The 16,945-nt window shown below is 44.3% G+C and overlaps 1 protein-coding gene across 1 annotated transcript; it reads right to left on the bottom strand.

Annotated features, from left to right (window-relative positions):
• Positions 1 to 3,211: 3,211 nt before the first annotated feature.
• Positions 3,212 to 6,523, bottom strand: LOC113840672 (ATPase family AAA domain-containing protein 2-like). The gene is made up of 4 exons (XM_072032085.1): positions 6,373 to 6,523; positions 5,414 to 5,504; positions 4,672 to 4,986; positions 3,212 to 3,228 (listed from the first exon to the last, which is right to left on the bottom strand). The coding sequence occupies exons 1-4, from the start codon at positions 6,502 to 6,504 to the stop codon at positions 3,212 to 3,214; spliced, it is 555 nt and encodes a 184-aa protein (XP_071888186.1). The 5' UTR covers positions 6,505 to 6,523.
• Positions 6,524 to 16,945: the final 10,422 nt, after the last annotated feature.

The following is a 16,945-nucleotide window of genomic DNA, read 5'->3' on the forward strand; positions in this document are numbered from 1 at the left end:
ACTCAGTATTGCACACGTCTCCAAATTCCTTATTAAATAATTTTTGGATCTAAAGCAGAAGGAGGAAAGACATTTCAGATTTAAGGCCACAAAAACTCATCTTCTATTCCAAAAAGACGAGTACCTTTTAAAATGAATAATAACCTGAAGAACACAAACTGAAAAAAGTTGTCTTCCTGGCCTTAAAAGGCTACATTTTCACAGGCTGGCATGGCAAATTCAAATATCACCTTTAAGAATCACCTGTAGAATTAAATCTTGGTGAAGGGATTGTACGCTACACTGATAAAGTAATGGCTTTCACCACATCCAACATCGCTTCCTTTGTATTTACTGGCCCTGCTGCATCCTTTACTTAGAACCTTTATGGCTATAGAGGGAAGAGAAAGGCTTCAGCAGACAAGTGAGGGCTTTTTGCTGAGTTTTTATTTCTCTACCAAAAGGTGTCTGAAGTAGCTAGTACCTCTACGTCTTCCTCCATTTTCAATTTCTAGTATTAAAAGGTAGGTAAGGAATTTCACTACTTATTTTAGAAGGAATTTAGAACCTGTACAAAAACTTCTGTGGGAACTCAAGCACTTTCAAAGCAGTTGATAATATACACGTCTAGGTAAGACCCGTTCTCTTCCCCCAGTAACTGAGACAAAATAATCGGAATGAGAACAGCGTGTTCCTGTTTTGGGCACCTTCCCTTAATGTAAACTCTCAGAAGTCAATGAAGTTCTGCATGTACTTTTACTACAGTTTATTTAGGAATACAACTAGAATTCCATTCCAAAGTTACTTGAGCAGAAATTGGAACTCAGCTTTCCAGCTTGGAAAGCTTTGGCCTATATGAAGAAAGAAACTGATTTTTTATTTTTTTTTTAATCAAAGTGTTTCAATTCTCTACTAAATTGCATTATTAGCAGTTTACCCAACATAGCATGGAATGGCAGACTGTCAGAAGAAATCTCTTCAGTAAAAACATCCTCTTGTCATTTCAAGCACTGCATATTCTTGACTGAACCACTTTGTAGCCACCAGAATTATTGTATTAATTTATTATTTGCATGCATGAGAAGGGGGTGAAAGTCACTTGCTTGACTCAGAAAAAAACCTTAAGCAGATGCTTTCACAGTATTCTTTTTCTCTAAGCAAATTTTAAGTGATTTGTTAGGGTGCCTGAGTAATAACAGTAGGCATTTAAGAAAGCACAGCATTTTGATGCTGAAAGCATTCATAAATTACAAGAAACTGAAGAAATAGTAAGAAAAGTATTGACAAATACCTCTTCTGGGAGATCTGAGTGACGTACATCAGACGTAGCAAGCAGCAAAGCTGGCGAAAATGCTGGAAGAGTTAGAGTTAGAAAAGTAAGTTTCAAGGCAGGTCCAACGTTGTCCCACCATAAATGGATATCTGGGACATAAATTATGCTTGGTGCTGTCTTCTGAACATTTCGGATCAGCTAGTAAAAAGGAAAGCTTGGGTAAGAAAACTAAAACACGTAGAATAACCTGTTAATACATAGCTACATAGCCACCTGACTGCCCCATGAAAGGAAACTATGTGAACAGAGTGGCAAGCATCCTTTCACATAAGGAATTTCTCTGTGCACCCTTTCAGATTACCAGTATTCGAATAACTCTAGTCAGAAGATGGGAAGGATATATTCAGGCAGTGGCTAGACACCGTAGCTATATGGCTACAGCCACAATCTTCGCATAACAAAGAAAGGAAATGTCCCTCTTATGGGACACATCAGTATTCAGTCGTGTAACATGTCTGTCCTTACTTGTATGGCTCTCAAATGTTTCCACTAAAGGTAAAAATATTTTAAGGTAGTGGTGCCAAACAATAAAATGGATTTCCTGCCTAAAAGTAAAAACACCAAATCTGTTTATTTTTTCTAGTTAAAACCACATCAGCATGCAAATGAAGCGTTTTGTGAATGTTAATGCTTTTATTGCACATACTGCAACGGCACAAGTTGTGTATGTCCGTGTGAAAACAAAATAAACAGAAGCCCCAAACCTTGGTTGCCTTACTAATATAATTTAGAAGAAGGCTACAAAAAGTAGCCGACATGCAGTCTGATACAGAGCCATCTACTGGGAGCACACAGTCTTCGGAGGCAATGAGAACTACTTTCTGGATCCCAGGGAGATGAGCAGCATTTCTTTCCACAAAGAGATGTTTATTAGCAACACCGCCCAGCTTCCTGAGCTGCTAGCAACATTGTCACTGTAAAATTGGGTATGGAAAATGTGGACATGTACAACATCCAGATTGTTTGTGGTTTTGTCTAAAAGAAAAGGGGATTTTCAGACAGAAGCAAACGTCCCAGCACATTAAAACAAGGCCACCTCCATTACCAATGAATTTTGCTCACCTTACTTGCAACTCGATTGATCCTTTACATACAGTCAGTGAATCCGATGAGAATAAAAAGAAAAAAGGTACCTGTCCGCAGATTTCTTCTGGTGGTGCGACGTTTGTAAGCAGAACAGAAAGGTCCAGGGTGTGAACGGGAAACTTCTCCAAAGTGTGCAACACCGCGGGTGCCACGTAAGAAACCTGGCCGTACCCTTCTTTTCCTACTATTAGCAGACGGGGCCGGCGTGATGTTGGTTCGCAGAAAGCACTCCTAGAACAAGAGTTAAGAAAACAAGTTTATAAATGAGGTGCTGAATAGACACACACAGATGTTCCAAGTAATTTTCCTATAGACTTTCTTTTCCATCCCCAAATAATCCAAATGGTAGCGGTACATTAAATACATGTAAGATTTCCAGTTAAGTTATTCAGTCATTCCAATTGTTTCATCTTCTTCCCTTGTGTTTCTTATTCTTTACTAAACCAAGACTGCAAATTAATTTCTTTGCAATCTTGCTTTACTACTAGGAAATAAATTTGTGAGGAGCATTTGTTTCCCCACTACAATCAGGCTGTACCTTTGCTGGCTTAAATCAAAGATGCTAGAGACTTAGCCTTGCTCTAGAGGACGGAAAATCTTCTGGACAGCACAGCAATAGAAACTGAGAAAAATAACCGATCCAGCTGTGACAACATGATCTAACTTTCCAACTGTGGGCTTGCATGACTTCCATACTAAAATACCACAAGACTAACACAACTTGGTGGCTTAACAAATAAAGACACCACTCAAATTTTTTCTCAAGGTGTTTTAACAAGCCATTTCTCAGTTTTCTTTCTGCTACATAATTCACTACTGGTTTAACACTCCTGGAAAACAGAAGGGCAAAAGGTGGCAACACAAACCCATAAAGTTGGGGTATTTTTAGCTAAAAGGACAGACAGGACATTTATGTGGTCTTGAGTCTTTCAAAGAATGCCATGGATTAAGTCAACGTGTTCTGGTAGTCTACGGATCATTTTGGCTTAGGAAGAGAAGCCTGGGCTTTTCAATTTGGTCATTCAGAGCAACTTCATTACAACTTTAGTCCCTTCACCCTTTCTTCTTGTGAATACCAAGCACCCCTTCAACACACAAACTTGATGTTACCCCTACTTCTACCACCCCTCGCACTTTTAACAGCTGGAATTGTTTACAAAGACTCAGCAGTCCTGAGAATTTAAACATAACACGGATCTATCTTTCTTTACCTGCTGAAACAGAGGCGTTTTTTCTCTGGTCTGTCAGGCATTCCATCTTTTAATTCATCTCCAGAAACCAAGGATGCATTGTCATCACTGTCAAACATATCATCTTGTAAAATAGGATTTAAATGGTCTGAAAGACAAAAGAGGTTTGTTAACTTTCCTGAATAGCCTTTGTCTCGTTCTCTTACATGAATACAGCTTCTAAATCAGTGCCAAAACCCTTTCTTCATTTGAGAGCACACACTGAAAGCTATTTCCTAGAGTTCATCCCACCACAGATCTAGGGAGATGGCACAAGGCCCTACAAAGCTGTACTAAGTCCCACTGATGTGTACGTATAAGGTACGCTACTCTTGGTGATTTTTTTCTCCCCCTTAGAATAAAGGAGATTACGAACAATTTCTGCAGTTGCTAAATAGCTAAAAAAAAAAAAAAAAAAAAAAAGACCATTTCTTTCTGGAGGAGGTTCCCACAATGAAAGCACGGGGATTAAGGGTGTGATGGCCACAGAATTCCATTCATCTAGTAAATATCAATGCTAATTGATCTCACATGCACATGTATAGTACGATCTACAAACATTTAAATTAGGAGACTGGTTAAAAATGATGATAGCTAAAACAATATTTAGCTTAGACCAGTTATACTTGTATCCTGGTCCCGACATTCTTCAGAAAGGAATTAGAAACATTGACCTAGAAATGCTTCCCCTCCAAATATCTGAGTTTTGATTTTTTAAAGAAAAATAGGTGCCTTATACTTCAAACCTCAAGTCAACCTCTACAAATGCTAATTATCTTAGCTGCCGTCAGAAGCAGGATGCTTCAGTAGAGAACGCATCGTCCTTTACTGTGTATTGAGTCATTCAGGGCTTCCATTTGGCATTTCAGTTTCGAATCCAGAATAAAACCTATGCGTTATCTTCCAGACATGCCCAAAAGAAAGACATGCACATGCAAATAATAAAATTCTACCATCATTATGTCTGAAAGGTTTAAGTTGATTGCACAAATCACAAGTTTTTGCTTTAGCAGAATTATAAAGAAGTGGATGCTGTGGTTATACCTTGCTGTCGGTCCTCCTTTAGTGCGAGCTGTGCATGCGGGAAGATCTTCTGCACAACTTGTAAAATATTCGCTCCTGATCTTTTAAAAAGTGGCTTGAAAATGGGTGATAGTGCTTGTCCGGGTGAAGCCACGATCCTGTTTGATGCCGGAACAACCTTCTTCAGAGCCATGAAAAAGTCCTTTGCTTTTATTTTAATAGAATTAACGTCTAGTAGCAACTTCTCCCTACTTGCATAAATCTGAGGATAGCATCGGCGTAGAGAGCACAGCGCAGCTTCAGTACATAAAGATTTGATATCTGCACCACAGTATCCTAACAAACAAAAATCAAACATTACATCAGTCAAGGCCCAGGTTTACAACATGCAACATTTAAAGAATTTGTAATGCCAAAACCAAACAGGTTAACAGGGAATTCAAAGTGCTACTGCTCTGCAGGGAAGTTTCATGTTGCGCACTGTCTGATATCCTGCGCTTATGCAGCTGAAGCAGACTCCTCATCAAAAACTATACTCTTGAGGAAGATGCCCCAGAACCATTTAACGTTCTCAGACAACAAAAAGAACGACAACAAAGAGTAAATAGATGAAAGCATCTAACTCTGATTGCTATGAAGGCGTGCCAGCTGCCTCGTTGACTAGTTGTGCAGCAAGGCACAAGAGCTTGGGTACTGCCTGGTACAAGCTAAGGTTCTTTACAACTTGCTCACAAGCAAGAATCCATTTTGGTTTCAGTCTTACCAATGCATTTCTCAGCTAGTTCATCAAGCAACATGTCCGGTGGCTTAGGGGTCCAGTCACGAGTATGAATCTTGAAAATTTCTTTTCTAGCCTGGAAGCAAAATCATTGCGTTTTAGCTTGTCCCAAGTTTTCCTTAAAAATACCAGGAAACAAACGAACCAAAAAGCAAGCAAACAAATAAACAAACAAAAAAAACCCAGTCCTTCCTCAAAACCCCTCATCTATTAATACGCTTTTCTTATTTGCTCAACTTTCAAGTATTTTACAGTTATTTAATATACACTCTGCATTTTCAACCAGGAAATTGAATATTTCTTATTTGTTATACTGAACTTTTTCTAGGAACCTACAATGAAAGAAAAGGCATTTATAGCTTCAATAACAAGTTTCCAAACTACGAGACCTAATGACCCAGAGGAAAATACTGTAATGAAAAATTTATCCAGAAACATTTCTTTGTTGTCCAAAAAACTTCTCTAAAACTTAGCAAGCTTTCATTGTGACAGTCTCATTACTTCATCACATTTGCTTTTCAGGCAGTAAATTCATAGAAAGCACTTCTGGCATAATGCTTCAAATTGCTACAATTACTATAAAGAAGAAAATAATTATGACTCAAACTACTACCACTGATCCGGGGCACAATCAAATGCAAACACGTCCCCTATTCATTCAGAAGTGAAGGATTGAGACCAAAAACACAACTTCATGATGAAAACACCCAAGTGGACTAAATAATTAAGCAAACAGGTACAACTTTGGGAATGAAAGGTTTGATTATAGAACTAACTACTTGGTGGTATCATCCTGACCATATATATCCAGTACCAGATTTGCCCTCCATGGAACAACGCAGTGTCTCCACATATCACTCTTTTGTTCAAGTTGTCAATTATTTTTTTTTCCTATAAAGTTGGACTTTGCCATGGTAGCACTAACATTCAATTTAAGTTCTCACCTCTTTATTTGGCAAGTTGAAGAGGAACTCTCTGCCAAAGCGTCCTGGTCTTCGTAAAGCAGGATCTATAGAATCCAGTCTGTTGGTAGCTCCGATTACCACGATCTCCCCTCTGTTATCTATGCCATCCATAAGCGTCAGAAGAGTTGAAACAATGGAACTAATAGAAAAATATAGTTTTTATTTACTGGTTCAGTAAATTTTATTACATTCCATGTGACTTTCTTGATGCCGGAACAACCTTCTTCCTAGTAGTCATTCAAAAGTGGGAAAAAAATAGTCTACCAAGTTGGGTTTTTTTTTGGTTTGATAATAAATCTGCAGACTGGTAAGTCGTCAAGCACTTCAAGACTGCTTGAAATAATCTCTACATTAATAGAAAAGGAGTACTGCACACTTCTGCTCAGGAAGAAAATCACGGAAATTGTAAACTTTGATTTTAGCTGTTGAATTTGTTGCAGTGAGATCTTCCTCATCGCATGATTCTATTTGGATTTAAACCATAGTATCTATGGAGAGACCAAGATTAGGACAAGAACAGCACAGAATTCAGCATGAAGCCAATCAGGAGCTCAAGTTTGTATTCTTTGTATTCAAGTTGATCCTTCTCTTGCTGGAAGGACCTGCTTTTTGACTCTCCTTCTCTTCACTAGGAGCATGTTCCCTCTTGCTTTGGTAATGCTCTTTCTCAGTGTTTTTCGTCTCGTCCTTTGTACCTTGGCATCTCTCTGCAATAGCTGAGGAGGAAAGGTTTTTAGAGCTACATTCAGTGTCAGACTTGAGAGAGGAAGTTTGCCGCAATTTCTCACCAGGCTCAGAAGACTCTTTGCCGTACAAAACGTTTTCTATTGAAATGAGTCCATCAACTTTTTTTTAATATCCAGCAGACTGTTAAGTCACCAAGCACTTCAAGACTGTTTGAAATAATCTCTACATTAATAGAAAAGGAATTCCTCAAACACACTGCGGCCGCTTACCTTTAATATACTCGTTGGATGAGACGGAGGTGTATTTCTTGCTTTCGCCTGCACTGGAAGGCTTTCCTTCCTTGTAAGGTTGTTTACTGCTCTCACTTCTGCATTGCTCACATGAAGAGCCATCTGGAGGATGGGATTCTTCCTTCTTCTCCCGCGTTATCTTCTGGAAACGAGGATCTAAGTGTTCCAAGGAGCCTTTCACTTTCCTGCTGTTTCTCTTTTTTCTTCTTTTTCTTCTCCTTTTTCTTCTTGTTTTACGCTTGGGATTGGCATTGTCAAAGTGGAGCACACAGAAACACAAATCGTGAAGTCTGAAAGAAACATGCAAGTTTAAAAGAGAAAAAAAGATGTGGCACTTGTTGCCTATATGAAACTTTATTTATTTTACCACAGGTGATGATTTGCAGCATGTCAGCTATTTTGTGGTGCTTTGTGCACACGCAACTTACTTCAGATGTAGCAAACTTAAGCCCTCAGATTGGAGGACCATAGGTCCTGGTTTGTACACAGATCATTAACAATGGCTAGCTCTGGAATACGTGCAAGCAGAAAAAAACTTTTAACCTAATCCAGAATGGTGTACGGATGTGTTTCCAACTATGTGGTCCAAAGCTAGTGCTCTGACACAATTCAGCAATAGCTTTCCTATCTTCACTGATCAACCTAACAACATGATCCCCAGCCAGCTGATGCTATCTAAGTAACTTAGAAACTACCAGAAAAAAAAAAAAAAAAAAAAGGAGAAAAAAAAAAAAAAAAGAAGGAATACATGAGAAGCACCCAGAAAAGAATTAGGATAAAAAATGCGGAGTATGCTGGAATCCTTGCTTACTTGGAATCCTTCTCTCCATGTTTATCCTTAGACTTCTTTTTCTTCTAGAACTTGTGATATTTTTTTCACCACCTAAAAGCTCCTTTTCTATCTTTCTGCCTTTCCTTTCTATTTCACTTTCACTACCTTCTGCACGGGTGTATTTTCTTTTTCTGTTTCATTTTTCTGGCGACAGTTCTCCAAATGAGCTGACACAGGTGGAAGCGCATGTCTTTCACGAGAATGTCTTCCAGAATGCTGCTGAGATACCGAGCAACGATGCAAGTCTGCTCGGGGTGTGCTAAAGCGACGTCCATCTTCATCTCTCAAGAGGGAACCGTGAGGCCATCCACTTTTGTAATGATAATGCTTATGTGACCTGCCGTAGTAAGTTGCAGTCCATTTGTCAAAGGCTGCATCGCCGTGAGAGAACTTTCTCTCTCTACTGTCTCCTGTCGCATGAGGTGAATAGTAATCATTGTAATAGCTACATCTTTCCCATCTCCGTGCTTCATCTCGATAGTATCTTTCTCTGCTCCAACTTCTTTCCACTTTGGATTGGTAATATCTATTGCTACCTTGTTCTGATCTTCCAACGCTGCCAGATCTGTACTTTGAATATTTGACTGCTCTTCTGCCATTCTCAGGGCTGTTTCTTTCACCAGGGAAAGATCTGCACCTGCTTCCCTCCCAGTGCTCCTGCTTGTGACGCTTTTGCTCAACAACTTCCACGCTCTGAGAACACCTCCTCTTGCTGGAAGGACCTGCTTTTTGACTCTCCTTCTCTTCACTAGGAGCATGTTCCCTCTTGCTTTGGTAATGCTCTTTCTCAGTGTTTTTAGTCTTGTCCTTTCTACCTTGGCATCTCTCTGCAATAGCTGAGGAGGAAAGGTTTTTAGAGCTACATTCAGTGTCAGACTTGAGAGAGGAAGTTTGCCGCAATTTCTCACCAGGCTCAGAAGACTCTTTGCCGTACAAAACGTTTTCATTAGAAATGAGGTCACGTTCTTTTGATCTTCTTGGTTTCTCCTTGTCTCCACCGTCATCACATTGGTACTGTGCGAGGTATTCATCCTTCCCAGTAGATTTCGGAGGGTCCGCGACACTGCACAAAATAAAATCACATTTCTCACTTCTGCTGAAGGACGTGAAGATTAACAGTAAAACCTTCCAAAGGCAAACAAACAAACCAAAACCTCCGGACTACAAGAACACTCTCAAAGATATGCCATTTAGAAATCTCTCCTGTGATAATGACACCTTCTCCAGCTCCCAGAGAAAGTGTTTTTTCCCCTTTTGCTTCTGAAGCCATTGCACTATAAAAGCAAACGTATCCGTCTGGAGCCATATTTTGAATACCTTTCTGATTCCAGGGAGGGCTATGTTTAGGGTTCCTCAGAAAGAGCGAAGACAGAGGGTCCAGTTGCATGTGGGGCTGCGTGAAGGCTCCCCTGCGGAGTTCAGTTGTACCCAAAGCCTTCCTTTGGGGGCACTTTTGGATGGGCAAAAGGGGATTGGAATGTGTTTTCTGAGGCCCTGTTTTTAATTCGTCTCAGATTCCGGGTAGGGCTATGTTTCGGGTTGCTCAGAAACAGCAAACACAGAGGGTCCAGTTGCATGTGGGGCTGCGTGAAGGCTCCCCTGGGGAGTACATTATTTCCCAAAGACTTTCTAAGGGGGGGACACTTTTGGTTGGGCATAAGGGACTTTGTTCACGTTTTATTAGGCTCTCTTTTGAATTCCTCTCCCATGCTGGGTAGGGCTATGTTTCAGGTTGCTCAGAAAGAGCGAAGACAGAGGGTCCAGTTGCATGTGGGGCTGTGTGAAGGCTCCCCTGGGGAGTACTGCTGTACCCAAAACGCACCTTTGGGGGCACTTTTGGATGGGCAAAAGGGGCTTTGAACGTTTTTTCTTGGGCCATATTTTGAATTCTTTTCCCATGCCGGTTAGGGTTATGATTCGGGTTGCTCAGAAAGAGCGAACACAGAGGGTCCAGTTGCATGTGGGGCTGCGTGAAGGCTCCCCTGGGGACTTCAGCTTCACCCAAAGCCTTCCTTTGGGGGCACTTTTTATGGGCAAAACGGGCTTTGAACGCTTTTTCTCGGTACATATTTTGAATTCTTCTCCGAATCTGGGGAATGATATTTTTGGGGTTGCTCAGAAAGTGCGAAGACAGATGGTCCAGTTGCATGTGGGGCTGTGTGAAGGCTCCCCTGGGGAGTTTAGTTTTACCCAAAGCCTTTCTAAGGGGGCAATTTTTGATGGGCGAAATAACATTTGAATGCGTTTTCTGGGGACCTCTTTTGAATTCCTCTCCCATGCCGGGTAGGGCTATGTTTCGGGTTGCTCAGGAAGAGCGAAGACAGACTGTCCAGCTGCATGTGGGGCTGCGAAAACGCTCCCCTGGGAAGTTCAGTTGTACCCAAAGCCTTCCTTTGGGTGCACTTATGGATGGGTGAAAAGTGTTTTGAAGGTATTTTCTGGGGCCCTCTTTGTCATTCGTCTCAGATTCCAGGTAGGGCTATGTTTTGGGTTGCTCAGAAAGAGCGAAGACAGAGGGTCCAGTGGCATGTGTGGTTGCTTGAAGGCTCCTCTTGAAATTTCAGTTGTACTCGAAGTCTTCCTTTGGGGGAACTTATGCATGGTCGAAATGGTCTTTTAATGCGTTTTATGGGGCCCGATTTTTCATTCGTCTCAAATTCCGGGTAGGGCTATGTTTCGGGTTGCTCAGGAAGAGCGAAGTCAGAGGGTCCAGTTGCATGTGGGGCTGTGTGAAGGCTCCCCTGGGGAGTTCAGTTTTACCCAAAGCCTTCCTCGGGGGGGCACTTTTGGATGGGCGAAAGGGATTTTCTTTGCGTCTTCTGGGGCCCTCTTTTTAATTCGTCTCCCATGCCGGATAGGGCTATGTTTCGGGTTGCTCAGAAACAGTGAAGACAGGGGGTCCATTTGCATGTAGGGCTGTGTGAAGGCTCCCCTGGGGAGTTTAGTTGTACTCAAAGACTTCCTTTGGGGGCACTTTTGAAGGGCGAAAGGGGCCTTGAAAGTATTTTTTCGGGACATATTTTGAATACTTTCCGAATCCGAGGAAGGATATTTTTGGGGTTGCTCAGAAGGAGCGAAGACAGAGGGTCCAGTTGCATGTGGGGCTGCGTGAAGGCTCCCCTGGGGAGTTCAGTTGTACCCAAAGCCTTCCTTGGGAGGCACTTTTGAATGGGCGAAAGGGGCTTTGAACACATTTTCTGGGGCTCTATTTTGAATGACTCTCCGATTCCAGGTATTGTTTTGATTCGGATTGCTGAGAAAGAGTGAAGACAGAGAGTCCAGTTGCATGTGCGGCTGCGTGAAGGCTCCCCTGGGGACTTCAGCTGCACCCAAAGCCTTCCTTTGGGGGCACTTTTTATGGGCAAAACGGGCTTTGAACACAGTTTCTCGGGACATATTTTGAATTCTTCTCCGAATCTGGGGAATGGTATTTTTGGGGTTGCTCAGGTAGAGCGAAGTCAGAGGGTCCAGTTGCATGTGGGGCTGTGTGAAGGCTCCCCTGGGGAGTTTAGTTGTACCCAAGCCTTTCTAAGGGGGCAATTTTGGATGGGTGAAAGGGGCTTTGAAGGCATTTTCTGGGGCCCTCGTTTGAATTCCTGTCCCATGCCGGGTAGGGCTATGTTTCGGGTTGCCCAGGAAAGCGAAAACAGAGGGTCCAGTTGCATGTGGGGCTGCGTGAAGGCTCCCCTGGGGAGTTTAGTTGTACCCAAAAAGTACCTTTGGGGGCACTTTTGGATGGGCGAAAGGGGCTTTGAACGCCTTTTCTCGGGCCATATTCTGAATTCCTCTCCCATGCCGGATAGGGTTATGATTCGGGTTGCTCAGAAAGAGGGAACACAGAGTGTCCAGTTGCATGTGCGGCTGCGTGAAGGCTCCCCTTGTGGAGTTTAATTGTACCCAAAGCCTTCCTTTGGGGGCACTTTTGGATGGGCGAAAGGGGCTTTGAACGCCTTTTCTGGAGCCCTATTTTTCATTCGTCTCAAATTCCGGGTAGGGCTATGTTTCGGGTTGCACAGAAAAGGGAAGTCAGAGGGTCCCGTTGCATGTGGGGCTTTGTGAAGGCTCCCCTGGGGAGTTCACTTGTACCCAAAGTCTTTCTTTGGGGAACTTTTTGATGTGCGAAAGGGGCTTTGACCGCCTTATCTGGGGCCCTACTTTGAATGTTTCTCCGATTCCAGGTATGGATATATGTTTGGGGTTACTCAGAAAGAGCGAACACAGAGGGTCCAGTTGCATGTGGGGCTGTGTGAAGGCTCCCCTGAGGAGTTCAGTTGTACCCAAAGCCTTCCTTTGCGGGCAATTTTGGATGGGCAAAAGGGACTTGGTTTGCATTTTCTGGGGCTCTCTTTTGAATTCCTCTCCCATGCCGGGTAGGGCTATATTTAAGGTTCCTCCGGAAGAGCGAAGACAGAGGGTCCAGTTGCATGTGGGGCTGTGTGAAGGCTCCCCTGGGGAGTTTAGTTGTACTCAAATCTTTTCTAAGGGGGCACTTTTTGATGGGCGAAATAAAATTTGAAGGCGTTTTCTGGGGCCCTCTTTTGAATTCCTCTCCCATGCCGGGTAGGGCTATGTTTCGTATTGCTCAGAAAGAGCAAAGACAGAGGGTCCAGTTGCATGTGGTGCTGCTTGAAGGCTCCCCTGCGGAATTCAATTGTTCCCAAAGCCTTACTTTGGGGCCATTTTTGGATGGTCGAAATGGAATTTGAATGCGTTTTCTGGGGCCCTATTTTTCATTCGTCTCAGATTCCAAGTAGGACTATGTTTCGGATTGCTGAGAAAGAGTGAAGACAGAGGGTCCAGTTGCATGTGGGGCTGTGTGAAGGCTCCCCTGGGGACTTCAGCTGCACCCAAAGCCTTCCTTTGGGGGCACTTTTTATGGGCAAAACGGGATTTGAACGCATTTTCTCGGGACATATTTTGAATTCTTCTCCGAATCTGGGGAATGATATTTTTGGGGTTGCTCAGAAAGAGCAAAGAGAGAGGGTCCAGTTGCATGTGGGGCTGCGTGAAGGCTCCCCTGGGGAGTTCAGTTGTACTGAAAGCCTTTCTAAGGGGGCAATTTTTGATGGGCGAAATAAAATTTGAAGGCGTTTTCTGGGGCCCTCTTTTGAATTCCTCTCCCATGCCGGGTAGGGCTATGTTTCAGGTTGTTCAGAAAGAGCGAAGACAGAGGGTCCATTGGCATGTGGGCTTGCGTGAAGGCTCCCCTGGGGAATTCGGCTGTACCCAAAGCCTTCCTCAGGGGGCAATTTTGGATGGGCAAAAAGGGGCTTTGAACGCATTTTCTCCGGACATATTTTGAATTCCTCTCCGAATCCGGGGAAGGATATTTTTGGGGTTGCTCAGAAAATGCGAAGTCAGAGGGTCCAGTTGCATGTGGGGCTGTGTGAAGGCTCCCCTGGGGAGTTTAGTTGTACCCAGAGCCTTTCTAAGGGGGCAATTTTGGATGGGTGAAAGGGGCTTTGAAGGCATTTTCTGGGGCTCTCTTTTGAATTCCTCTCCCATGCCGGGTAGGGCTATGTTTCGGGTTGCTCAGGAAGAGCGAAGACAGAGGGTCCAGGTGCATGTAGGGCTTCGTAAAGGCTCCCCTGGGGAGTTCAGATGTACTCAAAGCCTTCCTCTGGGGGCACTTTTGGGTGGGCGAAAGGGACTTGTAACGCATTTTCTGGGGCCCAATTTTTCAGTCGTCTCCCATGCTGGCTTGGGTTATGTATAGGGCAGCTCGGAAAGAGCGTACACAGAGGGTCCAGATGCATGTCGGGCTGCTTAAAGTCTCCCATGGGGAGTTCAGATGTACCCAAAGGCTTCCTTTGGGGGAACTTTTGGATGGGCGAATGGGGCTCGAAACCCGTTTTCTGGGGCCTGAGTTTTCAGTCGTGTGCAATGTGGGACAGGGCTATTATTAGTGTTTCTGTGAAAGAGAGAATACTGAGGGTCCAGCTGCATTTGGGGCTGCGTAAAGGCTCCCCTGGGGATTTCAGTTGTACCCAAAGCCTTCCTTTGGGGGCACTTTTGGATGGGCGAAAGGCGCTTGTAACGCGTTTTCTTTGGTCCGATTTTTCAGTAGTCTCCGATGCCGGCTAGGGTTATATTTAGTCTTGCTGTGAAAGAGAGAATACGGAGGGTCCAGGTACATGTGGGGCTGCATAAAGGCTCCCTTGGGGAGTTCAGATGTGCCCAAAGCCTTCCTTTGGGGGCACTTTTGGATGGGCGAAACGGGCTCAAAACGCGTTTTTTGTGGCCCGAGTTTTCAGTCGTCTCTGATGCCAGCCAGAGCTATATTTAGGGTTCTTGGGAAAGCGCGAATTCGGAGGGTCCAGTTGCATATGGGGCTGCGTAAAGGCTCCCTTGGGGAGTTCAGATGTACCCAAAGCCTTTCTTTGGGGGCACTTTTGGATGGGTGAAAGGGTCTTGTAACGCGTTTTCTTTGGTCCGATTTTTCAGTGGTCTCCCATGCCGGCTAGGGTTATATTTAGGGTTGCTCGGAAACAGCGAATACGGAGGGTCGAGTTGCATGTGGGACTGCAAAAAGGCTCCCCTGGGTAGTTCACTTGTACCCAAAGCCTTCCTCTGGGGGCACTTTTGGATGGGCGAAAGGGGTTTGTAAAGCGTTTTCCTTGGTCCGATTTTTCAGTCGTCTTCGATGCCGGCTAGGGTTATATTTAGGCTTGCTGTGAAAGAGCGAATACGGAGGGTCTAGTTGCATGTGGGGCTGCATAAAGGCTCTCCTGGGGAGTTCGCTTGTACCCAAAGCCTTCCTCTGGGGGAACTTTTAGATGGGCGAAAGGGAATCGCAATGCGTTTTCTGAAGCCCGCTTTTTCAGTATTCTCCCATTGCGGCTAGGGTTATATTTATTATTTCGGTGAAAGAGTGAACCCGGAGGGTCCAGCTGCATGTGGGGCTGCGTAAAAGCTCCCCTGAGAAGTTCACTTGTACCCAAAGCCTTCCTCTGGGGGCACTTTTCGATGGGCGAAAGGGGCTTCTAACGCATTTTCTTTGGCCCGATTTTACAGTTCTCTCCAATGCCGGATAGGGATGTATTTAGGGTTGTTGGGAAAGAGCGAATCTGGAGGGTCCAGTTGCATGTGGGACTGCAAAAAGGCTCCCCTGGGGAGTTCTCTTGTACCCAAAGCCTTCCTTTGGGGGCACTTTTGTATGGGCGAAAGGGACTTGTAACGCGTTTTCTTGGTCCCAATTTTACAGTCGTCTCCCATGACAGCTAGGGCTATGTTTAGGGTTGCTCGGATACAGCGAACCCGGAGGGTCCAGTTTCATGAGGGGCTGCGTAAAGGCTCCCCTGGGGAATTCGGTTGTACCCAAAGCGTTCCTTTGGAGGCACTTTTGGATGGGCGAAAGGGGTTTGAACGCATTTTCTCCGGCCATATTTTGAATTCCACTCCGAATCCGGGGAAGGATATTTCTGGGGTTGCTCAGAAAATGCAAAGTCAGAGGGTCTAGTTGCATGTGGGGCTGTGTGAAAGCTCCCCTGGGGAGTACTGCTGTACCCAGAGCCTTTCTAAGGAGGCACTTTTTGATGGGCGAAAGGGGCTTTGAACGCTTTTTCTGGGGCCCTATTTTGAAATCTTCACCGATTCATGGTAGGGTTATGATCCGGATTGCTGAGAAAGAGTGAAGACAGAGGGTCCAGTTGAATGTGGGGCTGCGTGAAGGCTCCCCTGGGGACTTCAGCTGCACCCAAATCCTTCCTTTGGGGGCACTTTTTATGGGCAAAACGGGCTTTGAACACATTTTCTCGGTACATATTTTGAATTCTTCTCCGAATCTGGAGAATGATATTTTTGGGGTTGCTCAGAAAAAGCGAAGACAGAGAGTCCAGTTGCATGTGGGGCTGTGTGAAGGCTCCCCTGGGGAGTTTAGTTGTAACCAAAGCCTTTCTAAGGGGGCAATTTTGGATGGGTGAAAGGGGCTTTGAACGCATTTTCTGGGGCCCTCGTTTGAATTCCTCTCCCATACCGGGTAGGGCTATGTTTCGGGTTGCTCAGAAAGAGCAAACACAGTGGGTCCAGTTACATGTGGTGCTGCGTGAAGGCTCCCCTGGGGAATTCAGTTGTACCCAATGCCTTCCTATGGGGCCATTTTTGGATGGTCGAAAGGGGATTTGAATGCGTTTTCTGGGGCCCTATTTTTCATTCGTCTCACATTCCAAATAGGACTATGTTTCGGGTTGCTAAGAAAGATCAAACACAGAGGGTCTACTTACTAGTGGGGCTGCGAGAAGGCTCCCCTGGGGAGTTCATTATTTCCCAAAGACTTTCTAAGGGGGGGACACTTTTGGTTGGGCATAAGGGACTTTTTTCGCGTTTTATTAGGCTCTCTTTTGAATTCGTTTCCCATGCTGGGTAGGGCTATGTTTTTGGTTGCTCAGAAAGAGCGAAGACAGAGGGTCCAGTTGCATGTGGGGCTGTGTGAAGGCTCCCCTGGGGAGTTTAGCTGTACCCAAAACGCACCTTTGGGGGCACTTTTGGATGGGCAAAAGGGGCTTTGAACGTTTTTTCTCGGGCCATATTTTGAATTCTTTTCCCATGCCGGTTAGGGTTATGATTCGGGTTGCTCAAAAAGAGCGAACACAGAGGGTCCAGTTGCATGTGGGGCTGCGGAAACGCTCCCTTGGGGAGTTCAGTTGTACACAAAGCCTTCCTTTGGGGGCACTTATGGATGGGTGAAAGGTTTTTTGAAGGTGTTTTCTGTGGCCCGATTTTTCATTCGTCTCAGATTCCGGGT

Source organism: Anas platyrhynchos, chromosome 36 (assembly GCF_047663525.1).
Source record: "Anas platyrhynchos isolate ZD024472 breed Pekin duck chromosome 36, IASCAAS_PekinDuck_T2T, whole genome shotgun sequence".
NCBI classification, from domain to species: Eukaryota; Metazoa; Chordata; class Aves; order Anseriformes; family Anatidae; genus Anas; species Anas platyrhynchos.

Excerpts from the sequence above, each read along its gene's own strand:
- LOC113840672 (XM_072032085.1), bottom strand. The coding sequence starts at position 6,504 with ATGGATGGCATAGATAACAGAGGGGAGATCGTGGTAATCGGAGCTACC. Across the intron at positions 5,505-6,372 it reads TCAACTTGCCAAATAAAGAG|GCTAGAAAAGAAATTTTCAA; the intron begins GTGAGAACTTAA and ends TTTTGCTTCCAG. Across the intron at positions 4,987-5,413 it reads ACTAGCTGAGAAATGCATTG|GATACTGTGGTGCAGATATC; the intron begins GTAAGACTGAAA and ends TTTGTTTGTTAG.